At 41.1% G+C, this 26,024-nt stretch overlaps 1 protein-coding gene across 1 annotated transcript; it reads right to left on the bottom strand.

The window, feature by feature from the left end:
• Positions 1-2,830: 2,830 nt before the first annotated feature.
• Positions 2,831-10,987, bottom strand: LOC119512816 (immunoglobulin kappa light chain-like). Its single transcript, XM_037807602.1, has 5 exons — positions 10,799-10,987; positions 10,002-10,042; positions 7,832-7,890; positions 7,477-7,560; positions 2,831-3,296 (listed from the first exon to the last, which is right to left on the bottom strand). Exons 1-5 carry the CDS (start codon positions 10,985-10,987, stop codon positions 2,974-2,976), a joined length of 696 nt encoding a protein of 231 aa, XP_037663530.1. The 3' UTR covers positions 2,831-2,973.
• Positions 10,988-26,024: the final 15,037 nt, after the last annotated feature.

The following is a 26,024-nucleotide window of genomic DNA, read 5'->3' as shown; positions in this document are numbered from 1 at the left end:
TTGCTTTCCCCTTCCTGTTTCATTTCTTATCCTCTTATCAGCCAGTGCTCCATCTTCCCCTCCCTTCCCAATTTCTTTCTCTCCATCTTCCGTTTCCTGTTCTTTTTAATTTGTTTACTCATCCTTTTGACCCCACAATGTTATGTTTAACTTAAAGAATTGCTCAGGGTCTTCTGTAAGGGAACGTGTTAGCATCAACTCTAAGAAACATGGTAGATTCTAAAAACCTATCTTTATAGCAAGAGTTAAAAATGGAAAGCTACCCTCCATTTTCAAAGCCATGGAGGGTCCCATCCTGATGTACAGACATTAGAGCTAGAAAAGGGTTTCAAGGTCACCAATCCAGCTGTTGGCCTCACAGACAGGGTGAAGGAGGAGGTGGGGAAAGTGTTGCGTCCAAGGGTACTTGGGATGGCCTGTGTGGCTGGTGGGAGTGACAGGTGGGGGTACGAGGGGAGCAGCTGGGCTGCCCCGATCTTGTGAGACTAAACATTTATTATCAGTCTAAATCTTCTGCCAACTACCAGAAAGTCTTAGCTTTTCTCATTTCTTACTGGTCTACATGTGATCTGCATGCTGTTTCCAAAACATTGAGACATTTTTATTCCCAAAGAGTTGATGGCCTGGTCCGCGCCACAGGTGTGGCTCTCCCGTCTCAGGAACAACCGCTGTTTCCCACTCACTAAGGCGCACGGAGTGTTGAGATGCTGTCTTTACCCAGGAGAAGCGAAACCAACCCTGACATGAGTGGGCCTGTCTCATGACAGGGCCCTCCTAGTTTTCCTTGTCAGACATCCTTTTCTCATTCTTTCTTTTTTTCTCTTCTCCCTTCTCTTCCCTTTTAAATGCTTTAATTTCCTCTCTTTTCCTTTTCTTTCTCTTTTTCACCTTTCCCCTCACTTTCCTCTTAGAGGCACCAGTGATGCTCAGTGCAGTCTGCGCATTCAGTAACCAGCTCTCACTGAGGTTTTAGTATGTGCCAGACAGTGAGTTGAGCTCTTCACATGTGCTGTCTCTTTCAATCTTTGCATTTTTTTTTTACCTACCAGGTGGTTACTGTCATTATCTGCATCTTACGGGACAGAAAGTGAGGCCCAAGGAGGTTAAGAACCTTTCTCAGAGTCCCGCAGCCTGTAAATGGCAGTGTGGGGCTTTTCTGACTCCAGTGTTCATTGTCACAGTCAAAATGTATTCTACAAGATGCAGCCCAGATCACTTGCCTGTTTGGACTTTAACACATGTTGACGTGAACTTTCTGGATTCAAGAAACCTGTGGGGCCTGTGGTGCCCCATTTCTGTGGGGGGATCCAGCCAACCATATCCGGGTGCATGAGCCCTTTCGGGGGGCTGACTGGACATTGGAGAACGAAGCTCCTGGTGAACTGAGCTCTTTCTTGGCCATCCCCGTTGTATTACTTTCCTAGGGCTGCTGTAGCAAAATACCACAAACTGGGTGGCTTAAAACATCAGACATTATTGTCTCACAGTTCTGGAAGCCAGAAGACTGAAATCAAGCTGTCTGCAGGGTTGGCAGGGTTGGTTCCTTCTGGAGGCTGAGGGAGAACCCACCTTCCTCCTGAGGGGGGGAGGCACTCAGGTGCCCACACAGACGTGGGGGAGGAGAATCAGAGTTGGTTTCAAATGCTCGCCCACCCTAACCCCAAATACATAACATTTCATACATGGGCTGCCAATATCTGGGCCCGGCTAATGCCGTCCTTTGTCCTCTCCTCCACTCTGTTTCCATACCTGAGGCTCCTCACTGGCCAGATGGAGGAGGAGACCCTGGGAAGGTAGCATGTCTGTCCACCTGTTTGCATGGCACCTTATGCGCTGGAAGGCAGAACCGGGTAGGGCTCAAGAAAGCAGAGTTCGGCAGGTGGAGACTGGATCCCGGCTCACGGCTTTCCAGCTGTGTGGCCTGGACCTATGGCCTGCTCCTCTCAGCCTCTCTTGTCTATCAACCTAGCATATGAACTTATTTTGAAGTATAATATGTATACAGAAAAGTGCACAAGCCACAAAGCAGTACCCCACAAATTGAGGGACAGAATAGTACCAGAACTCAGGGAGCCTCTTCTTGTCCCCACCCACCCCCACCCCGATCCAAGAGTAACCCCCATTCCAGTTTTGTGCTCTGAGCATTCTCACATATGTTTTTTTTGGTGACTGGTGCTAGGAGTGGAACAATTCCATCTAGGATTGGAACTGCTGGGTTATGGAATATGAGCGTCTCTGAGCTTTGCAGAACCTGTCCAATATTTTAATGTTCATTTTTAACCTCACAGGGGAGTGAGGATTCAATTAGGTTATGTAAAGTGCTCGGTATGGTCCTTGGCCCTCGATACATGGTTAAAAATGCAATGAAGGCATAATACTCTGTTAATTTGAAGTGCCATAATGGACTTAAACATTTCCTCAATGCTTGTTCGTTTAGATTGTTTCTGTGGTTTTGTTCTTTCATGCAATGCTGCAGTGGATGACTCCCCTTACAGCTGTTTTCTTCTGAAAACTTTGCTTTGGGTTAAGTTCTCAGGATAGTTTTACCTGATCAAAGGATCTGTGACTGTAAGAACTGCCACCTTTGGGAGGACCATGTGGGCTTGCTGAGGAGGGGGGCAAGGAAGCAAGTCTCTCATCGGGAGCGAGGCTGTGAAGACACTGGGCTTCACAAAGGAGTATTTTGCAGAGGGTAGACTTGGGGACGAATTTTATAAATGGTGGTGCATTTTTGAGCAACTCAATATTTACTTCCTTAGAAGAAAAACTCGTGTAATTTGAAAAACGATGTATGATAACATTAAATCACGGAGAAGAGAGAAACCACAGGTGCAAAGCATTTTCCTTCACTTTATTTGTTCATTTTTTTTCCCAAATGTTAGTATGATTAAAGCTAAAGAGGGAGGAGGAGGAAAGGAGAGGAGGGGTGAGGCTGGGACTGAGGACGGGTGATGGGGCTCTGGGTTGGCCCCTCTAACACTCATTCCTATTGAAGCTCTTGACGAGGGAGGGGGACAGGCTTTCGTGGATGACCTCGCAGCTGTACACCTCATGTCTTTTGTACTGGTCTGCGGAGAGCGTCAGGATGCTGCTGAGGCTGTAGGTGCTGTCTTTGCTGTCCTGCTCCGTGAGGCTATTCTGGATGCCCTGTGTCTGGACAGTGCCGTCCACCTTCCACTGGACGTCGGCTTTCCTGGGATAGAAACCGTTCACAGTGCACACAACTGAGGCACTTCCAGAACTTAACTGCTCTGCAGCCGGTGGGAAGAGGAAGACAGATGGCTTAGCCACGTTCCCTGCGGAAAGAAGCACAGAAGATGGTGTTGAAGCCACAGGAAGTTCTGCATTTCGGTGGATAGAGCATGTTAGGGACAGACATGCAGACGGCAGTGTGCTTCTTCTGTATATCTGGAGCAACAAAGCATGGAAGCACAGTTGTCATCTCAGTGATTCTGAGTTTCTCATCTGCCCCGATCCTTTAGAAAGGCTGTAGATTGCTTTGTTCTAGCTCTTTGAAGCCATTTTGAGGTCTCCTTGCTTGCTTTTCTGACCTAACCTTTCTTTCCTTCAACTGCACTCACACAGTAAACTCAGTGCTACAGGCAAAGAAACCTGCACCACTTCAGCAGAGCCCTCAGAGTTCAGAAGGCAGAACGGGCGCTGTCGCCCAGCTAGAAGATGAGGCAGCAGCTGTTTTCAGCAAAGCCTTTCTCTGCTCTCATTGCCCCTGCCCTCTCCCAGAAATGCCCAGTGTATGAGGCTGCCTTTCCGCCTGCCCCCCCCCCCCATGCTTCCCTTGGCTTGGTGGGCCCAGATCCACCATGCAGAGTGGGCCCTGAGCCCCGCTGCCCATGCCCCAGAGGGTGGAAGCCCCTGAGCCCTCTGTGATCCTGCCCACAACCCTCCCACCCCTCCACAGAGGCCTCAGAGAGAATCTCTGGCCTCAGGGACTGTAGCTGATGGGGACAAGTTTCAGCAGACCTGGAGTGGTGAGATGATTTGGGTTCAACTGTGATCTTGCCACCTGCTCAGGAGGAATTGGCTGGCTTTGGTTCTGACCCTGAGCAGCTGCCAGATGACACCGCCCCCCTGGAAAGCCCTCTGTGCAGGGGCTCAGGCCCCTGGGCAGGATGGCAAGTCCCCAAACAGTCCCACTCAGTTTGCTCTCACTGAAAGTTGCAAAACAAATCAAGAATCCTTTGCCAGGAGAAGTCAACAGATACGTGTATGGTTTTTATAAAGCTAACCAAGCAGTTTAACATAAGATGCTGGACTTTTTAACCTTTTCTTTTAACCTTCATGACTAATTTTTTTTTGCAGAGAATTGCATAAATTAGCCCTGGCAGAAAAATAATGGGGTCTCTCTAGGAATTAAGGAGAGGGAAAACATTCTGTGATATTCCTATCTGGGTGAATCATGGATAGTTTAAACTTTCCACCCCGCATTAAAATATTGAACAATTATCACATTAGATAATGGACATTATTTCAAGTCATCTTATTAGTTTTAGTAGAGCTTTAAGGGCCCTAAAGACTCCTGTCAGGTTTTTCCAGCCCATAATAATCCTTCTTAAGCATCACCTTTGAAATCAGCTGACACTAAAGAAAGCCAAATTATTAAACTATTTTAGAGGCTTTGGGATTAAAATACCCAGATTAAAATTTTCCTACCATAGTATTAAGGTAATGAAAATATGTTTAAGTTTTTATTAATCGTATTTTGTATAATTAGATATTTTGTACAACTGAAATACTCAAGCAGTTAAATTTTTGTAAATTAAAAACATGTCACAAATTTAGCTTTTTTTTTTTTAACGGTTAATACACCTTAATGATTTTTGATATGAACCCAGGAAAACTTATCAAGATTGGAGTGGCTAGACTGCTGGCATTAAATTTGATTTTTGCTGCTGTGGGCTTTACCCCTGAAAGAGTTATATATACATTGATCTCTTTTGGATTGAACTTTTATCATTTATATAAATTTGTTGGTAGGGTATTGAAATAATTTATATATCACTGAAAAAAAATAGCTTGAAGTTCTTTATAGTCCCCTAGTGAAAATTTTAATTAAGGGACAACATAATAATAGTTATGAACGTGAATTTTATACCTGAAATCACTAATCAATAGGTCTGTTACCCATGTTAGCTCAGTGCCCGCCACATTTCGTTTGTGGCATTATCTATATCACTGTGTCCGGAAGAGCCGGCCACGGTGAAGTTAACTGGACTAGCCAGGTTGCTGCAGGTCTAGAGGCCCGGCAGCACCGCCACACGAGCGCTGTGGCCGTGGAAGTCATTCAATCACGAAAATGTACTGCCAAGGAATCTATGGGCCACGCTAGCTGTGCCACGGCCTCCTCGGCGGTAGAAAAACGTGGCCAAGTAATAAGTGGGGGGATAAAGACAACACCCTCTTTAAATAAAATATTTCTTGCTTTTCTACAAGTCTGTGGCCTTTTAAAAATGCCATTGTTTTACTTTCCTTCATTTAAACATTTCTTCAAAACTAGGCTTTTGGGAACACAGTCTTGCCACCATTATCATAAGACTCATTTCAAGTTTTGTCTAATGTAAAAATTGGATTACAACAAAAAGGAGATAATCTGTCAAGACTCCTATAGAATAACATGAACATTCTAAGTTGATTTTGACAGTTTATTACTCAGACTCTAAAAATGGTGTTGCTGCTAATTCTCAGTTAAGCCACCTCTTCTACATGACAATTAGATACACTTTTCTAACTTTTTGCTAGTTTTTAGTTCATATTTTTGATTTTTATAGTTATATTGTAAAATAATGTATCAGGCAGAAGAGAGAGAACAGACTAAGAAATACATTTCTCTTCTTTTCCGTATCATATATAATGAGCAAACACCAGTAAAATATTTGGCAAAATTCAATGAAAGTGAAATTACTTTTGCTATTTAGAACTCCAAGGGTCTTCATTCATCTAGACAAATTTTTTTTTTTCTGAGTTCTTTGGTTTAGATCAATTTTAACCTTTTTTTTTTGGTCTCCCAATCCAAATTTGGAGCTGAGTTTAAATTTCTGAAACTGATGATAAATCTGAAATGCTCTCAATTACTCATCTCCACAAAACTTATATTCAAGCCTCTAAAAGACAATACTGGCAATTAGACCCAAATTTCAGAAGGAAATAGAGAAAAATTACTTACTTTTAATCTCCATATGGGTCCCCTGGCTGAAGGTGAGCCACAGGATTAGCTTAATTACATTCCCCTCAACAGAAACATCTTTATGCTGCTAATCTTACTAGATTATACAGAGAAAACCTTGCAGATTAAATACCACATCAACTGACTAGCCTTTTGCTCTTCCTTGAGATGAACTGATTTCAAGCCCTTACTCATCTGATTTTAGGAAAAGTCCCATTCTCTTAACTGATATCAACCCATATCCCAAATAAGAAAACCCCCAAATTTCACAAAAATCGATGAGAGAAGCACACTTACGTTTGATCTCCACCTTGGTCCCAAGGCCGAAACTGAACCACAGTGATAGCTCTAACACGTCCCCCTCAACAAAAACCTCCTCTATTGGAAGCTAATCAGACTAGATTGCCTAATTTAGAGGCAATTCCAGCACTTTCTTTCTCATTCTCCCTACAAATCTGATTCACCTCAAAAAATCCAACAATTGGTCAGTTTGCTTACCTCTGAAGTTGGAAGGAGAGGTGAAGTTAACCAAAATGTCAGAAACTCACACAAATGATACAATGGGACAAAAACCTCACAAACAATTGAGCAAAAATGTACTTACTTTTGATTTCCAGTTTGGTCCCTCTGCCGAAAGTGAGCCACAGTGCTCCCTCTTAATTTCTCTCTCTACAAAAACCTTCCCTGAGGAGGGTAGCAAGTCCCCTCTCCAATTAAGTTATTTTGATTTGGATATCCTTAAAAATTAGCCATCGGCTAGTCTCCCATGGAGCAATTTTCACTCCTCTTTACCTAATCTGGGAATGAAATTTATTACACCCCTGACATCTAACTATTGAAAACACACAAAAAGGAACAAAAGTAAAGTAATTAGACAGAAACAGTGAAGAATCAGTTGAGAAAAATACATACGTTTGATCTCCACCTTGGTCCCTCCGCCAAAACCATAAACACAGTGGTTTCTCTTAATGTCCCACTTGTAGAAAAATTGTTTCCCTTTCTGACCATTTAGCAAGTGTCTATCCAGAACCTATTACTATGTTCCCCAGTATATTTCTGAAACCATTACTTTGGCAAGCTATTCTTACCCAATGACTGGATCTTATTCTTCAGAGAAATAGAGAAAATGTGCAATTGAGTCTCAAGTTTGCTGACAGGCTATCAATTTTCAAGTTTGCTTACAGACTGCTCCAGAGGATGTCAGGGTCTGGTTTCAAGGAGTCAGTTTATAGTTTATTTTATAGACACAAGATCACAAGACACAACCGAGGGAGGAAAGTTTGGATTTCACTCACGTTTGATTTCCACCTTGGTCCCGGTACCGAACGTCCACCACAGTGACAGCTCTCTGATGTCTTGCTGTACAAAAACCATTCTCACTGAAGGAGAACAGAGCCCAGGTCAGCTGCTGAAGCTCAACCCCATTTTCTAGCAGGTGTGGGAGCCCTGGGCTCTCCGGACAGAAGGAAATGTTCATTTTCCTAGATGAGTGCTGAAGTCCTAGAGGACAATATGTTTACGTCAATGGCCTGACTCAAGTCCCTTTCTTTAGCAATTTACCACCACTGTATTGCTTCTTCGCCCCATCCCCTATTGTAGGCTGGATGTAAATTGCAAAGAAAAAACAGGCACATTAAAAAGATTGCTTACCTGTTCCTGCCTTCTCTTGATGGAGAGATGTGGTTTGCAGATGATTAATGTCGTTCAGCCTGATTATGGAATTTTTAGCTTCTCTCAGTTAATAATGACAGACTTTCTGTTTGAATCTCTCCTTTGCCATGATGGTGTTTCAAAACAGGCAGACTAAATGTATACCAAATCAAGGCACATGTCTCACTTAGGTACTTGGAATTAAGCTAATGATGAGATGAAATGAAAACGAAGGTCAACAGAGTAGACTGACTGATTTCTGTTGTCATAGGATGGTAAAGCTCAGAAAGGGTAACCACCATATCCACTGAGCTGAACCAGGTCCCTACTGTCTTTGGAGGTGCCAGGAAATCATGGCATGCCATGGTGATTCTCTGAACACCAAAGACTTCATTTACTGCAGTGTTGTTTCCCTCTTAACCTTCCACTTGCACCCTCAGTGTACATTGCTCCCACTGTACTAAACTCCTTATACCTTTTTATGGCCTTTAGCTTTTACAAAATGCTCCTTCTGCTTGGAAACACCTTTGCCCACTTGGCTTAGCATGTGAACAACTAACTGTTTCTAAGACTCAACTCAAGAGAGCTGGTCTCTTGGATAATCTCGAAGAAGGTGACCAAACCTTGCAGAGCACAGAGGCAGGTCATTGGGCTAGAACACCTAATTGCTCTTATCTGCTGTCAGATTCTTTCTACCCTGCCAGATTGTAAGATGGTTGATGTTTTATTTGGTTTGCATTTGGGAGGACCAGTTCAGTATCTTCACTTGACAAATGTTTGGTTGGCAAACATTTGCAGAATGAATGAAGAAACAAATAGTTAACATCAGTAATAGAGCAAAGCTAATAAATTATAATAGAAGTAAGGTCTAAAACTGACCTTTGCAAAAGTGCAACTTTTATAAGAGAAATTATAACTGTAATTCTGAATATTATGGGTAGGTTTTTTTGACCCTGTCACCAGGAGTTTTGCTAGCTGCCTTGAATAGCAAAATCAGCAGAGGGTTTCACCACAAAATGAGGAAATTGAATATATATGTTTATGAATACAAGTTAATACAGGATATGCAACAAACTATTCCCAGAGGTTATGTGCTAGGATTATAGGGTATGTTGTGAGGGGACGAGGAACAATGGCACTTTCTCTTTCTACCCTTCTGTATATTGTAGATTATTTGATTTTTTAAGTTATGTGAATGCATTCATTTTATGGTCTTCAGAAACAATAAAACTAAACCAATTTTGAAAAACGTAAACTCAGATGTTGCCTAGAAGTATCCACAACATTCACATGAAATGTCAAAATATAATTTTTTTAAGACAATACACACACACTTTTCTCTAATCTATAAATCAAGAGTGCAGAAAAGGCAAGGCCTTTCCTGGTTCTGCCTAGGAGAATTCTTTTACAAATGTAGAAGATATGGGAGTGAAGGGGCTGGAAAAGGGAAAGAAAAGATGACATGATGTACAAGGGATATGAGATACTAAATGAGTAAACTGGAAATCTAATGTTAAGAGTGCAATGGAATGACTATTATAAAAAAAAAAAGTATTTGCTACCAGTGAAAGATGATCATCATGAGCACCATTGTGATGAAAAGTATTTTATTGATTACCCACAATTGTGATCAATAAGAATGATTGTGATGTTTGTTGAGAGGTGCTGAGATTCTTAATGTGTGTGTGGTTTGCTATTTGAAGGCAAAGGATGTCTTGGAGGCTCTGCCAGGATCTGCCATTCTACAAAGTGTCTGTGACAGACATCGACAAGATTTATTGAGGAAAAGCAAAGTGTCCATAAAGCAGTGGAATGGGCTCTCAGATTTAATCTACAAGAGGGGTGGAAATAGGAGCGTGCCAACAAACTCATCACTGAAGCTCTTCCCATTTGACCCCAAACAAAATTAGATTCTCAGAATAAACACTAAACTGCTAATGGAGGAGAGACAGAAAAAGAGAGGAACAGAGAGAGAAATAGACTAAATGCACATCTATAAATCACTTGCAAACTATCTTATCAAAAATTATTATTTTTGCTTTTTATGTGACATAACTAACCAGTCTATTTTGAGAGGTGCCCCTCACATACAGTAAATCACCTAGTGTGTCAGGGACACAATCTCACAATTTTGCTCTCTGCAAGGTTTGAGGGGCGGTAGCTTCCCTACCTGGCTCTGGAGTATTTGTGTGTGATAATCTGTCCTGAAGTCTGTTGTTGAATTTTTTTTCATTTCATCAGTCACAGTAGAGTCCAAAGCAGGTTATTCTTCTCGTCTCAGCTTGGCTTCGCCTTAGGATTGTGACACCTGACATTTTTACTTGATTTAAACTGATATCCCACAAGGAGAGGCAGAAATTTGGGAGCTTACATCCAGTGATGCTTAGAATCCAATGAATTGCCTGTTTTCCGTGCTAGAGTCATGAACAACATTTTCTAAATCCTTGAAGGGCAAGGCTGGGCCCCATTTGTCCAAAAGAGGGAGAGAAAGGAGGGCACTTGAGAAAGAACTGCTTCTCGGTTGCTTCAGAGCTTTGTCTGTTTCATTCATCTCTGAAGAAAGATGTGTTGGGAGACATGAAGTCCAACCAGGTGGAAACATGCCCACAGAAAACACAACTCCAGATTCTGGTTCCACTCTGGAAAATGTAGACTCTCTTCTTGCTTCCTAGAGGACATTAGGCTGCAGATATTTTTCTACTTCTTAGAATGAAAGAGAAAATAGCATCTCTGTCAGGATTTACTACCTTGGGAGGGGCTCAGCCACCGAGATTTACATACTGATTGCTGTGGTTTCTAGCTGGACATACATGAATGATGATGAGAACCGACCCTGGAGCATTGCCCTAGAGTTCTCTGCCCTCCTGTATCTTCCTACCTGGTACTCAGCTCCAGGCACAGCAGAGCAACCCACCGTGGGCAACTACTGTGATCAGGCTAGTTCCAGACGAAGCTGTGAAATCAGACAGTTCTGGTTGGTTCTTCACACTTTTTGCCCTCTCTGCCGTCAAAGTCCTCTGGACTGTCATAGACATTTTTCTGCTTCCTGCTGGTCTGGGACCCAGCACTCAGAACCATCCCCTCCTGGTCTTGCTCATCTCCGGTAAGGGTCTGGGCTCTGGATCTTTCCTGCCCATGGCCCCAACACTGCTTCATGCCTTGGATATGCAAGTCCTGAGTCCCATTGCTGAAGGATTTTGATGTCTGCTTTAAAAGTTCTAATATTTTGCTGCTGTTGCCTCCTGCTCCATTCTTCCTGTCTGTTTCAGTTTGCTAAAGCTGCTGGAATGCAATATACCAGAAACGGACTGGCTTTTATAAAGGAGGTTTATTAGGTTACAAATTTACAGTTCTAAGGGCATAAAAATTTCCAAAGTAAGGCATCCTCAAGAGGGCACCCTCACTGAAGAAAGGCCAGTGGCATCCAGAACACCTCTGTCAGCTGGGAAGGCACGTGGCTGGCGTCTGCTGGTCCTTTGCTCCTGGGTTGCATTGCTTTCAGCATCTGGTTCCAGTGGCTTTTTCTTTAAGCCCTTGTGGGTTCTCACTTCGCTTCTCCGGGGCAAACTCTGGGCTTCATCTCTTAGCTTAGCATCTCCAAAAGCCTCTCTGTCTCCATCTCTGAGTGTCTGTTTCTGTATCAGCTCTGAGCTCTCTCTATTCCTGAGCTCTCCTAAGGACTCCAGTAAACTAATTAAGACCCACCTTGAATAGGCAGGGTCACATTTCCATGGAAATAATCTAATCAAAAGGTCCTAACCACAATTGGTTGGGTCACATCTCTATGGAAACAACCTAATCAAAAGATCCCACCCACAATAGGTCTGCCCCCACCAAAGTGGATTAGAAGAACATAGTCTTTTATGGGGTACATCACAGATTCAAACCAACCAGCATACCATCCTTGTAGGTTAATGTCTTAAAAACCGTTTTTTTTGTATTTTAGGGTTTTGGGCTTTTGTTTTCAAATGAGGGGATACTGTGATTGAATGTTCTAATCCACTCTCTTCACCTGGATTCTTCCGTAGTTGGTTCCTTTGTGTTCCAAACGAGGTTAAACTCACTGTTCCCTGGCTCTCCCTCTCATCTCATACATAGTAAAGTCCTATTAGGCTGGTGCTGGGAAGACACTGCAGGGTCCACTGTTTCCCACTCCCCCAAGTGCCTTGGTAAAGCTGGGTGAGACCTAAACAGAGTTCCACACTGAGAAAGGCCCTCATGAAGAAGGCAGGCCAACAGGGAAAAAAAGATCAAAACATGGAATAACTTGGACTTGTAGGTTCAATATTATGGACCTGCCTTTCATGCTCTCACAATCCCCTTTGAAATGAGAGGAAAAAAAATAGAAAAATGATAAATTTATTTCATAGTTGGAGAATCATGATTGGAGCCCCTTTAGCAGAACAAAAATTTGGTGGAAAACCTCAAAGATTTAAATTATGTGATTGAATTGATGAGAATCTGGAATCTAGAAGCTTCCATTCAATTGTGAAAACAGGAGAGGCTGTTGAAACAGCCAGGGCTAGTCTCCTGCTTGGAGCTGGGGAAACCCGTCTCCATCTTCAGGGGCTGGGCTGGGAGAGGTGGGCAGTGGGGGCTGGAATCCCACAGAGGCCATGTCTGCTGAAGTCCAGACTCCTTGGCACGCACCCTTCAGGCTGTGCTGAGAGTGACGGAAATAAAAAGGGAGCAGCAACAGGATATAAAACTTCCAAACCGCTAGAAGGAAAAAGACGGACAAAGGAAACGAAACCAATCCAGCACAATTCAGGAAAAGAGCAATCAGAAATCAAGAGGAAAGCATGATAAATAGAAATACTAAATGAGAATGGAAGGACCAAATCCAAATATAACCATCACAAAGTATAATAAAGTTTTATAATAAATTATCCAAAAACCTTAAAAATAAATAAAAAAGATGATTCTATGTCCTTTCAAAGTTCATTTGATTCTCTAGGGGGAATGAAGCTAGTTTGAGTTTTATTTACTATCGACAAAAACCCAGATTCCATGATGTTAGATGTTAACCTAGAGAACATTGATACCATGAAAATGACAAATTATTTGTGTCTGTGTGCCAGTTTGAATGTATTATGTCCCCCAGAAAAAGCCATATTCTTTGATGAAATCTTGTGGGGCAGACGTAATAGTGGGGATTAAGTTGGAACGTTTGGATTAGGTTATTTGCATGGAGATGTGCCCCACCCAACTGTAGATGATAACTGATGGGATGTTTCCATGGAGGCGTGGCCCCACCCATTCAGGGTGGGCCTTGATCAGTGGAGCCATATAAACATGCTGACTCAAAGAGAAGGAACTCAGTGCAGCTGTGAGTGACGTTTAGAAGAGGAGCAAGCTTGCTAGAGAGGAACGTCCTGGGAGAAAGCCATTTTGAAACCAGAACTTTGGAGCAGACGCCAGCCACGTGCCTTCCCAGCTAACAGAGGTTTTCTGGACTCCATCGGCCATCCTCCAGTGAAGGTACCTGATTACTGATGTGTTACCTTGGACACTTTATGGCCTTAAGACTGTAACTGTGTGGCCAAATAAACCCCCTTTTTATAAACGCCAATCCATCTCTGGTGTTTTGCATTCTGCAGCATTAGCCAACTAGAACAGTCTGGTAGAGAAGATAACCTCAATGTTTATGTTTTATTGCTCTTTAGGACTTTAACCAGTTTTGCATCTTATTTCTAGTCTTACTCCAGCCTTCATAGAGATGTGTGTGTGTGTGTGTGTGTGTGTGTGTGTGTGTGTGTTTCCCTTTGAACCAGGTTTGTCATAGGCTGGTTCTGTCAGTAACAAATCTTTGACATGTGCTCATAATATATTGGCATGGGAATTATATTTTAGTTTTTTATATTGTACTTTGACAATGTAAATGGGAAATTTTCACAGTGGAAAGACAAAGAAAAGTGGATAAAGCACACAAATCTATATGCTATTTACATGGAATTAATTTAAAACAAATACATGAAATGGCTGGAACTGATGCAACAGATAAAGGTATGTCAGGCAACTGCCAATTGAAAGAAAACAGGAGTGACAATATGTAAACGAGAAAAGTAGAATTAGAGGAAAAAAACATTTCAAGGGACAGAGTCAAATACGTTAAATGATATATAGCAAAATGATCAATTATAAGACGGAAGAGCCCAGACTATGGGAAATATATTTATATCAGCTTCATTTATTCTTGTGGGTATCTTTTGGGGACTAAGGGAGCAGGGCAGTGGGTTCTGTGATTTCCAGTTTTCCTACAGACAGGAGATGGGTGGGGCTTGGGCCTAGGACCCAGGGATCCGTGGGAAGCCACACTGGGCAAGAGGCTGGGGTTGGGGGAGAAGGCTGGGGAGAGTCAAAACTCTACTGGACTCATGCATGTCGCTGGGAGGACCAGGGCCTCCAAGCCCCTGATTTATGTTCACCCTCACCCTCAAATGTTCTTGTAGCAGAAAGAGTCTGGTCTGGTCGCCGTTATTAGATGTACTGAAATACTCTCAGTCTCCGTGTCTCTCTTCTCAAGAATCAGGCTGCAAGCAGGGGTTTCTGCTTGGCCCAGCTTGGGTCAGGTGTTCACCTGGGCTAGGAAAGGGTGGGCCTCATGACGTCGTCGCCGGACTGCAACTGGTAAGAAAGAAGTTAATACCTCGAAAGTGGTGGTCAGGGAGCTCTAAGAAAATACAAGGATGCAATTAGGAGATGGGATGTCCATTACTTTCTTTTCATTTAGTACATTTTGAACTCAAAGCTCATGGATCAGGAAATTTTGTTTATAGGAAAAAGATGCAATTTTCCAAGAAGTTTTAATAGTGATGATCCTTTATACTGAATCACATTGCATCAAAATATACAAAGAAAGTAAAATGCTATTATAGACACAATAAGAACTTGAAAAAACTTCAATTGTACTGAAGACTTTAATATATTTTTCTCAGAAATAGACATATCAAGTAGACAAAAAATAAGTATAGATATAGAAGATTAGATGAAGATAATAATTTAAAAAACTTGAATTACTCCACCCTTCCTTCTTGCCCTCCCAGCTCCATTTTTCTTTCTATTCTGTGTGGATCCAAAGAATTGACATGCTGTGAGATAATTGTTTCACCTGGTATAAGTGTGTTAAAGATTATCTGACTCCTTCCAGAGTGTGTTTATGTAAAAAGGGACATCTCAAAAAGTGGCAGAGAATATTTCTATTTGGATGCTGTAGTCGAGAAACACAAGTTTCAAATAGATTCTTTCTAATCTCCAAATCAGCCCCCACTAGAAAAATAGAAAGGGGAATATGTCTCAATTCATTCCAATATATTTTTATATAGCCATGGATATTTGTGTGTATGTCCAAATTAATAGAGACAATATACTTTCCTCACATACCCATAGTATATTTATAATGTTTGGCTATGAACTAGGCCAAAACATCAAAACATTGTCCCAAGTAGAAAGCATTTTGCTAAAATTCTCTTAACCACAATGCAATAAAACTAGAAATTAACCATAAAATAGCCAACGATCATTAAGATTGCTTTCAGTATCTTATCTGTTCTTATTAGATTAGCACTCCCCCTTTACTAGTTGCTGTCTACCTCTAGGTGCCCTACATTCTACAATATAAGACACTATTTTACATTTAAGAAACCAAGTATTAAACTCAAGAAGCTAGCCACAGAACACTGATGTAAACCAAAAGAAAGTAGAGGGAAGCAATTAGTAAAAATTAAAACAGAAGCCAATGAAAACAAACAGAAAAAGTTAATTTGAGGAATAAAACCAAGAATGGCTTATTTGCAAAGGGTCAATAAAATAGACAAATTTCTGGCAAGCTTGACATAGGAAAAAGAAAAACATGGATAAACAAAGGGAAAAGAAAGAAATTATAGTAACAGATACTGAATAGCTTTTTTTTAAATTTTGAAATAAATTCATAGTTATAGGAACAGTTGCAAAAACAATACTAGCCCCATACACAGAATTCCATCATACCCTGACCCCCCTCCCCCGATAGCTCAATCCACCAACTTTAACATGCTGTCACATCGCTATTTCTTTCCCTCCCTCCCTATCTACCATCCATCATCTATTGCTCTGTCTTCTGAACATGAGAGTTAGCTGCACGCATCCTTGAATATACACTATAATTCACGTATGTACTTCCCATGAACAAGAACATTCTTTTATGTAATTCCATTAAGTGCAGCTAAGAAGTATAAGAGATTCAACAATGATACAAAGCTTACATTCTATATTTCCTTTTCCTTATGTCTCAACTGTGTCCCTTTGAGCCACCTGTCCTCCACCCTCCAATCCCATCCAAGTTCATCCTTAGCATTCAATTGTCGTCTAGTTAGACTGTCTTTTTTTTTTTTTCTTTTTTCAAATGTGGAAACATATATACAGCCTAAATCTTCCCATTCCACCCCCTCCCTAGCCTTCCATTAGTGGGATTAATCACATTTAGAATGATGTTATACTCTTTCCCACCATCCATTGCTAAAAATTTCCCTTCACCTCAAACAGCAACCCTACGCTCATTTCTTAACTCCCCATTGCCCCTTCCCCCATTTCTCTTAACCCAAACTCTACTTTTCATCTCTATGGTTATATTCTCTGATAATTTCTTTGTGTTTACTGTGGGGCTTAAAATTAACCTCTTAAATCCATATCAATCTTGTTTTTCTTTGATACCACCTTCACTTCAATAGGGCACATAAACTATGTTCCTATACTCCTTCATTCCCCCACCTTTATATAGTTGTCTAAAATTACATATTTTACATTGAGTTCAAAACCGCTGATTTGTCCTTAGAGTTTGTGTATTTTTTATCATGTAGGAAGTAAATAGTAGAGTTATAGTTCAAAAATTATTGATTTCTATTTGTATTCCATTGTGTTTGGAGAATGTTCTTTGAGTATATTCAATTTTTTTTTTTTTTTAACTTCTTGAGGCTTGTTTTATGTCCCAGCTTATGGTCCCTTCTGGAGAAAGATCTGTGATCACTAGAGAAAAATGAGTGTCCTGTTGATTTGGGATGTAAGGTACTATATATGTCTGTTAAAATTCTCTATATCTCTTTCTCCTTTCTTTGTCTCCCTGTTGGTAGGGCTTCCTTTAGAATCTGAAGTAGGGCAGGTCTTTTATTGGCAAAGTCTCTCAGCATTTGTTTGTGAAAAATTTAAGCTCTCCCTCAAATCTGAAGGAGAGTTTTGCTAGATAAAGTATTCTTGGCTGGAAATTTTTCTCTCTCAGAATTTTAAATATGTCATGCCACTGCCTTCTTGCCTCCATAGTGGCTGCTGAGTAGTCACAACTTAGTCTTATGTTGTTTCCTTTGTATGTGGTGAATTGCTTTTCTCTTGCTGCTTTCAGAACTTGCTCCTTCTCTTTGGTATTTGACAGTCTGATCGGAATATGTCTTGGAGTGGGTTGTTTGGATTTATTCTATTTGGAATTTGGTGGGCATTTATACTTTGTGTGATTATATTGTGTAGAAGGTTGGGGAAGTTTTCCCTAACAATTTCTTTGAATACTCTTTCTAGACCTTTACCCTTCTCTTCCCCTTCTGGGACACCAATGAGTCTTAAGTTTGGACATTTTATTTTATCTATCGTATCCCTGAGATCCATTGCGATTTTTTCGATTTTTTTTCTCCATTCTTTCTTTTGTTCTTTCATTTTCTGTTCTGTGGATTTCTAGGACACTGAGACGTTGTTCAGCTTCCTCTAGTCTTGTATTGTGACTATCCAGAGTCTTTTTAATTTGGCCAACAGTTTCTTTTATTTCTATAAGATCTTCTATTTTTTTATTTACTCTTGCAATTTCTTCTTTATGCTCTACTAGGGTCTTCTTTATGGCATTTATATCCTGGGCCGTGGTCCTTTTGATGTCCTTTAAATCCTTTGCCATGTTTTCGTTGTTAGATTGTATTTCTTTGATCAATTGTGTGACATACAATGTTTCTTCCGAAATCTTGATCTGTGTGTTTGGAGCTGGATTCTCCATATCGTCTGGTTTTATCATATGCATTAAGATTTTCTGTTGTTTTTGGCCTCTTGGCATTTGTTTTGCTTGATAGGGTTCTTTCAAGTTGTATCAAAAAAAAAAGGTTATCGATCTAATTTTTCAGAGACACAGTTTGGTGACATACACTTTCTCTAACTAACCAACAAATGGCATCTGTGAGTCACCTATATCCCTCTAGTCAGTTCTCAACCTTTTTTCCACAGTGTGTGGGGAAATGACTCCCATGTGTTCAGTTGGAGAACTCAGCCTGGGTGCGTCGCTGGAGCCGTCCGCCCTGAATGTGGGGCGTGTGTCTGGGTGGCCAGGGAGGAAGGGCAGTTCTACTGTTCAAACCTCCCAGGTTCCAGGAGATTCAAGGCCGCTGCAAGAGACTAAGCCTTCATTTAAGTTCAGCCCCAGGCCTTCTCTCTCGCTGTCCCACAAACCACTGGACTTGGCGTAGCACCCCTGGGTTCTTCGAGCGGATCCCCCCTCCCAGCCGTGACCCTCCCTCAGCCGAGGGAATGCCATGCTATGTCACCAGTGTGCGCCGTCCCTCAAGGGAAGCCCCAGGCCACCAGGCCGTGCTGCGGGGCTCTTAGCTCATTTCAGAATGCAGAATGTGTGAGGCTATCTTTACTGCAATGCCTTGTGGGCTGAGAACAGCTGAGGTTTTCTCCACAGTGAGAGAGTGAGGGACAGAAAAACTCCCAGGTTCACCCATCAGCCAAAGATAGCACCCAATTCTCTGGGCTCCCTATCCTGAGACAGATATGTGTCCCCCAATTCTCCCAAGGTCAGTTGTCACCAAAAGCCTCTGTCTGCTTGTTGAGGATTCGCTGTCTCTATTGAGCAGTTAATATTAAAACCTCACTTGGAGCAGGGCTGAGAAAGTGCATGGTGCGGCTTCTGTGAGGAAGGGGCTCTCGGCTCTAGGTTCTCGGCTCTCAGCATGGGTCGGCAGGTTTACTTACAGATTTTATGCTGTGATCTCAGGCATTCCTCCCAATTCAGGTTGGTGGATGATGAGTGGGCAGTCACGTTTGTCTCCCCACTGTTATTCCAGGTTATTTACTGGTTTTTTGTTCATTTATGAATTGTTCTGGGGGAGACTAAGTCTTCCACTTCTTTCTATGCCGCCATCTTCCCAGAATCCTGAATAGCTTTTAATAATTAAAAGGGTAATTGAAGATTGTGCTGCCTGGATTCCGCCCCCCCCATCTTCCAGCCTTCTGGGGTCACCTCTTCTCTTACCCAACTAACATTGCCCAGGCCCCCGTGTGACATGTTGGTGAAGCCTGCACACTGTCCAGAATTTCCAAGTATTTGTGGGGCCTTCTCAACATACAGTCCCTTCTTGTTTCAAATTAATATTCCAAATGAATTGTTGGTCTCCTGACTGTGGCTTGTGTGGGGCCTTCTCTCTGCCCCTCCTCACCTCACGCTGGACTCTTTTTCCTTCATTTTCCTGGAGACTCTGAAACACCCAGCAGCTGGGTTAGGCAGGGCTGGGCTGGTTGAACATTTACAATCCCCATTTTCTCCTTATCCTCAGAGTAAAACCCCACAGGTTATGGCTTCTTGAAAATCTGAACAAAGTGGACAATTTTCCACCCTCAACAAAGAATGAAATAACCCAAGAACAGAAAGCAGCTAGAATAAATCCACCACCACATAAGAAAACAAGGAGTTTGTCAAAGACCTGCCTCCTCCTAAAGAACCTAATACAAGATGACTTTCAGGCAGTTTGTTTTATAATCCTTTGTTTTCCAAAGTTGGTAATTCCTTTGTCAAGAATATATGAAAATGTGGACTACTCTGCCATTCATTCTCTGAACTGGCATAACTCCGATGGCACAACTAGACTGGAATAGTCCATAAAGGAAACCTAGGACCTCTACAGATTGGAAGGGCTCCAATCTGTAAAATTGGACCCTAAATCCAGCAATTTAATGGCCTTTTAAAATGAAGTGAAGAGAAAGGCTAGAGATTCTCAACTCTTGTAAATTGGCAGCCTTGGAGTTTGGAGAGGTTCTACAGACAAGGGGCAGGTGCCAAAATTAATAACAGAAATCTAGAGGAGTTCATACCAGTATAAGGCATGTATTCCAGGCCAGATCAACCTGGGTGATGGTTTGGAGCTCTGTACTCCCGAGAAACATGTTCTTAAACTTAATCCATTCCTGTGGGTGTGAATCCATTGTAAGTAGGACTTTTTGGTGAGGTTACTTCAGTTGAGGTGTGGCTCACCTCAATCAGGATGGGTCTTAAATCCTGTTACTGGAGTCCTTTATAAGCAGAAAAAAATTCAGACAGATAGAGAGAAGAAGCCTGGGAAGCAAGAAGCTGAAGTTCAATGGAACCCGGAAGAGCATGGAGAGGCGGTCGTGTACCTTGCCACATGACAGAGGAGCCCAGGACCAGAGATTGCCAGCAGGCAGCCCCAGAATGCCACCACACCTTGATTTGGACTTTCCCTAGCCTCAAAACCATGAGCTAATAAATTCCCATTGTTTAAGCCAATGCATCGGATGGCATTTGCTTGAGCAGCCAAGGAAACTAAAACTAAAAATAGGATCACAAAGACAAACACACAATATGTCACTGGCTCTTAACTCTACCTAGGATATCTTATCTTCCAACCCCATGAAAAATAATATTATTCATCTTCCATTCTCATTTTTGTATTTCAGGGGGCATCTCACGGGTGCTCACATTCACCGTTGTGCCCCCAGTATTGACAGAGTGATTGAAATGAACAGGAATTGTTCAGCCTCTACATGGCTCTTGCAGCTTGCACCGCTCTGCCCTGGCGCTCTCTGGTGGTCGGCGCCGGTGTGGCGTCCCCACCGAGTGACCAGGGGGCTGGTGCGGGACTGAGTAGAAAGTGAACGGGCTCAGTGCTTCCTCAGGGTTTCCTAGGCTTGCGGGCTGTTTGAACGGGAAGAGACAAACGATTTCCAGCCCCATTCATTACAAACAGGGAAAACTGGACCCTCAAGGGAGGAAGTGATTCACTGATGGCTACACGGCAAAATGTTAAAAAATGTTAATTATTGAAGCTGAGGATTCATTACACTATTTTGTCTATCTTTATATGTGATTAACGTCTTCATAAAAATTAAAAATAAAAATAATTCAAAGGAAATAGTCTCAGTTCTCTGACGGCTCATGAAGTTAGGGCGCAGTTCTCAAGCTGTGGCACCAGATGGCAGTGTTGTATAAGTTAACAAGCTACATATGCCTAATTGGATCTTTTGTAGATTATTGTGCATTCTAGGTAACAAAATAATGAAATTACAAGCCAGGACAGATTTTACTGCTTTTAGACAAAAGGTTATGGAAGATTTGCAAATATTAGACACAGAGAAATCTTAAATTATTTTTAAAATCATAAATGATTGATATGGTCATACAAATACAGGTGGAAGAGTAAAATAAAACAAAACCCCACAACCTATAAATTTATTACGTCTCTATAGTCTTTTGGCCTTCCCCCTACATCATCATCATCACACACACACACACACACACACACACACACACACACACACATCTTAACCAGTATTTTCATAACTAACTATTTTGTACTTTCCTTTAAAAGATACACCGTGAGCTTTTCCTATATCATACTGTAGTTCTCTTGACCACCATTTTTAGTTGGTGCAGTTTAATCTATTGAAAGGGTTTCATATTTTAAGAGAGTTTCTTAATATAACAATAGACAACATTATATAGATTATAAAATGTTTCATTAACCAGCACAACTGCATTTTAACTTAGGGTATCTAAAATATCTTTAAGGAGCAGCTGTGGACTATGATGTGAGGAAAATAATACAGACCCTGACTGCCATTGGGCCAACCTGAGTTAGAATCCTTTCTTTTGTGATTGTGGACAAATTATTAATTCCTTCTGAACCTCAATTTTCTTATGAAAAATATGTTAGAGAGAATCCTCATGAAGTAATTAAGTTTAAAATTAGACCTGGTTTCCTTTTTCAGAAATCCAAGATGATTCTAAAATTTGTACACAAGTTAATCTATTTATACCTTGCCTCTTTCCCCCCAAATATTTGTGTTTAATCAAAAAAAATTACAGTGGAATTATAAAAATAAGAATGAAAAGAGAAAAACCAAACTGAGACAAAACAACTATGCTACTCATAAAAATCAAAATAGGTGCTGCCCTATCAAAAATAAAGAAAGGACAAAAACCTGATAAATTGCACTTCATCAAAATTAAAAACTTCTGTTATTCAAAAGATATAGTTAAGAAAACAAAAAGACAAGCCACACACAGGGAGGAAATATTAGCAAAACGCAAAAATGATAAAGGAATGGTGTGCTGAATATACCAAAAAACTCTCTTACTCGGTAAGAAAACAAACTACCCATTAAAAACCCAGCAGAATATTTGAAAGGATACTTCATCAAAGAAGATACGCAATGCACTGACAACACCAGGTCCCAGGAACTTGAACACTCACGCAGTTCTAGTGGGAAGGTAAAATGGCGCAGCTTCTTTGGAAACCAGTTTGACAGTTTCTTACACAGTTCAGCAAACTGAGCCTTGTGATTCAGCAATCCCACTCTTAGGTATTTACCCAATGAAATGAAACCCTGCGTTCACACAAAACCTGTACACAAATCTTTACAGCGACTTTATTCATAATCACTAGAAATTGGAAACAACCCAAATGTCTGGAGACTGGTGAATAGATCAGCAACCTGTGTTGTATCTACACAACGGAATACTGTTCAGCCATAAAAAGGAGTGACATCCTGATACATGCAACAACTTGGATGAGTCTCAGATGCATTATGCTAAGTGAAAGAAGCAGACTTAAAAGTCTACCTACTGCCTGGTTCTGTTTACATGGCCTTCTGGATGAGCCAAAACTGTAGGATCAGAAACAGAACAGTGGTTTCCAGGGGCTGGGTATGAGACAAGGCTGATTACTAGGGGCATAAGGGAACTTTTTAAGGTGTTGGAACTGTTCTACATTTTGAATGTGGTTGTAGTTATATAACTATGAATTTGCCCAAACTTATAGAAGTATACATTAAAAAAGGGTGAATTTTACTGTATATAAATTTTACCTCAGTAAACATCCCTTGAAAAGAAAGCGAAAACAAAAACACGTACTGAGATTGAATATAAAATCTGGCTGTGAACTTCATGGAAGCCAATGAAAAGAGGTAAATATGTTGAATTACATGCCTCTCATCCTGGGAAAAAAATTCCAGTTTCTAAGTGTGACTAAAAGTTTTCTTAGTATCACAGCTGAAGAAAATTCCTACCTTGGGGGCATTGCCTAGGAGACATTAGATGGTGAATTGGGTAATATTCTAAATAAAAATTTCATTGAAAATTTATATGACTATTTCTGGTATCAAATGTTAACTGTGAATAGACTGTGAAATAGTATATATGAATTACTTACCGTAGTGCCCGGGAACGTAGTAAGTGCTTAGTAAATACTAATTTTTGTTGGTTAGACCCAGTTACAGGGGAAGCAAAGTTAGATAGGTGGTTCATGAGCAACTGATCTTCTAAATTATTCTCCTTTGCACAGCAGCTGCAAACATCTTTTTTAAAATATTTCTTTACAAAAGGAAACCACATAAAATTCTTCTCCTGCTCTAAACTCTTCCAAGTTTTCTCACTGCACTTGGAATAAAATCCAGACTCCTCATCACCCTCCTAGGCCCACCCTAGTGGTTCTCGACCTTGTCTGCTGAGAATGGAATCTGCTGGGGGGCTTTGAAAACCACCAATGCTGGGATCCCACACCCAGAGGTTCTGATGGAAGCAAGCAGATGGTGACTGGACATTGGGACTTCCACAAACTCACCACGTGATTCTAATCTGATGTGACCTGAGCACTCTACGGTCCAACCTTTTTTCTTTCCATGGCTCCTCTCCCTCCCTTCCTTGACTTCCTTCCTAATATTTGTGCTGAATTCCTTCACGTCTCAGGACCTAGTGCTTCTTTACTCATGAATCAAATGCTAGCAACCCGTCAGTGGCAAGCTCACACTCCATCTCTCTAAGACTCTGGCTCCTTGTCAGAATCTCAGATCCCCTTTCATATCAGGAATCTGGTGCTATATAGAGCTGGGACATTCGTCATCAGGGTTGTTCATCATCGCTTTGTAGCTGGAATACCCTGCATCGTCATGCATGAGTTAGCATTTGCAGGGTCAATTTCATCTTCACAGTGGAGATGTCAGTCTCAGGAACTCAAAACTCATCCATACTCTTTGGAGCTCCCTTACAAGGGAGGAACTAGGGTGAGGTGAGTGAGTAACTTGCCTCAGGCCCAATGTTTATGGAGGTCCTCAAAATTCAGTAATCAGAATTTAATAATATTTTAATGCAATATTTAAAAAATCAGAGTTAATGCCAAAAATCCATGGTTAAAAAATATCAAAATTCTGAATAAAGATAGGAATCTGCCTTGTGGTAAAAAAAAAAGAGATATCAATGGGAACTGTTTTCTATTGTGGTGATCATGCATGTGAGACAGAATTTATTCTGTGTCTTTTCTTGAGTTGTGTTTCTCAAACTTGGGTGATGGGGATTTCCATGGGTACAAAAGTTGTGATGAAAATATTTTACAGTTAAAAATAAATGGACATATTGTGGAACAGAATGCAAAATTTGCATGAAATTTTGAAAGAAGTCTAGACCAAGACTGAAGAAATGTTTTCTCAGGAAATTTTAGGACAAACCCTGAGAATCCTGGAGTATATGCATGCTCTCAACTCTGCCAGTAGATGTAGTTAGTGGGAAGGTTTAAGAAGTACTGTCATAAACCTTGCAATTAAAGAATGTCAGAGTACAAGACAGTGGGGTTGCTACAAAGTGTAGAATAACCTGTGGGCTGTATTTGGCTGTAGATGGGGGTGGGTGGGTGGGAGAGAGGCTTGAAATAATGGGAACAGTAGTAGGAATAAAATCTGATGAACTGCATAAATAACCCTGAACAAAATTTTTCTACCTGAGCTTCTCCTTTCTACATGTAAAATGAAAACATTGAGAATGGTGAGGTATAAGGCTCTTTCTACTTTTAACATTCTGAAATATAAAGAGGAAGGCTGATGAGCAATCTTCTCAGAACATGTAATGTATGAATGTTGCCAGCAGAGGGTAGCAAATGCCCACATTTTAAAAAGTAACTTCCCAAGCCTCCCATCTTCATATGGAAAGTTATAATCTCACAAATGGAACATTGTTTGGACCATTCAATAATAATCAGCTTTAAAAGATTTTTATTTTCATTAAATATTTTATTTTGCACTTGTAAACTGAAAATATTTTAAAAATATTTTCTTGGCTCATGAGCATCACTCTCTTTTGATTCAAATCCTACTTCACTGGACACTCCTCAGTCTCTGTTGCTGGTTCCTTCTCATCTCTCTGACTTCCACATTTTTGGTGTACCTTCAAAGGCTCAGTCCACATTCCTCTGCTCATCTCTATTTCCATTCATTGCCCTGTATCCCAATCTGTAGCACTGAGCATTTCCCTGAACTTCAGACTCAAAGATCCACCCTAAAGAACATTGCCAGTTGAAGAGCTAGCAGGCATCTCTAAAGTCTAATATGTCCAAATAAAGTCCTGATTCCTCTCCCCCACCAAATTTCTTTCCCTCAGCCTTCACCATCTCAGTAGATGACATTTCAAATTTTCTAGTTGCTCAAATCCAAAAGCTTGTGGTAGTCCTTGATTTTACTTTTCTTTCACCTCTCACATCCAATGCAACAGCAAATTTTATTTATTCTACCTTTAAAATGTGAACAGATGTAAACACATTTAACCACAGTCACCACGGGGTCTCTCAATTATATTATTAAGAAAGCAGGCCTACTCTGATCTGGATATAAGTATAAAAAGATGTTAAAATGGGACTTTTTTGTATTTACGTTGCAGCATTCCCCAAAGGCCAAGAATAGTATAATAGATATCAAGTGCCCCCATAACGAAACTCTTCTTTTTCTCTCCTCCTATGCCTCATAGGGAGTGATGGAGGATTTTCAGAACAAGGAATATTTTTACCATATAGATGTTTACCAGATGGGATGAGGGTAGGGTGGGCATAGGGAGTGCACTGTTTAATCCTGGAACTTTTTGAACGTAACCTCTCAGTTGCTTGCAGAAAGCTTAGAAATGAGGATCCCT

Source organism: Choloepus didactylus, chromosome 17 (assembly GCF_015220235.1).
Source record: "Choloepus didactylus isolate mChoDid1 chromosome 17, mChoDid1.pri, whole genome shotgun sequence".
Classification (NCBI taxonomy): Eukaryota; Metazoa; Chordata; class Mammalia; order Pilosa; family Megalonychidae; genus Choloepus; species Choloepus didactylus.
The sequence above is the reverse complement of the archived record's forward strand: the minus strand, read 5'-3'. Positions and strand labels throughout refer to the sequence as shown.

Excerpts from the sequence above, each read along its gene's own strand:
- LOC119512816 (XM_037807602.1), bottom strand. The coding sequence starts at position 10,987 with ATGAAGCAGTGTTGGGGCCATGGGCAGGAAAGATCCAGAGCCCAGACC. Across the intron at positions 10,043-10,798 it reads GTGAAGAACCAACCAGAACT|ACTTCAGGACAGATTATCAC; the intron begins GTCTGATTTCAC and ends ATTCAACAACAG. Across the intron at positions 7,891-10,001 it reads CACAAATACTCCAGAGCCAG|GCTGAACGACATTAATCATC; the intron begins GTAGGGAAGCTA and ends TTCCATAATCAG.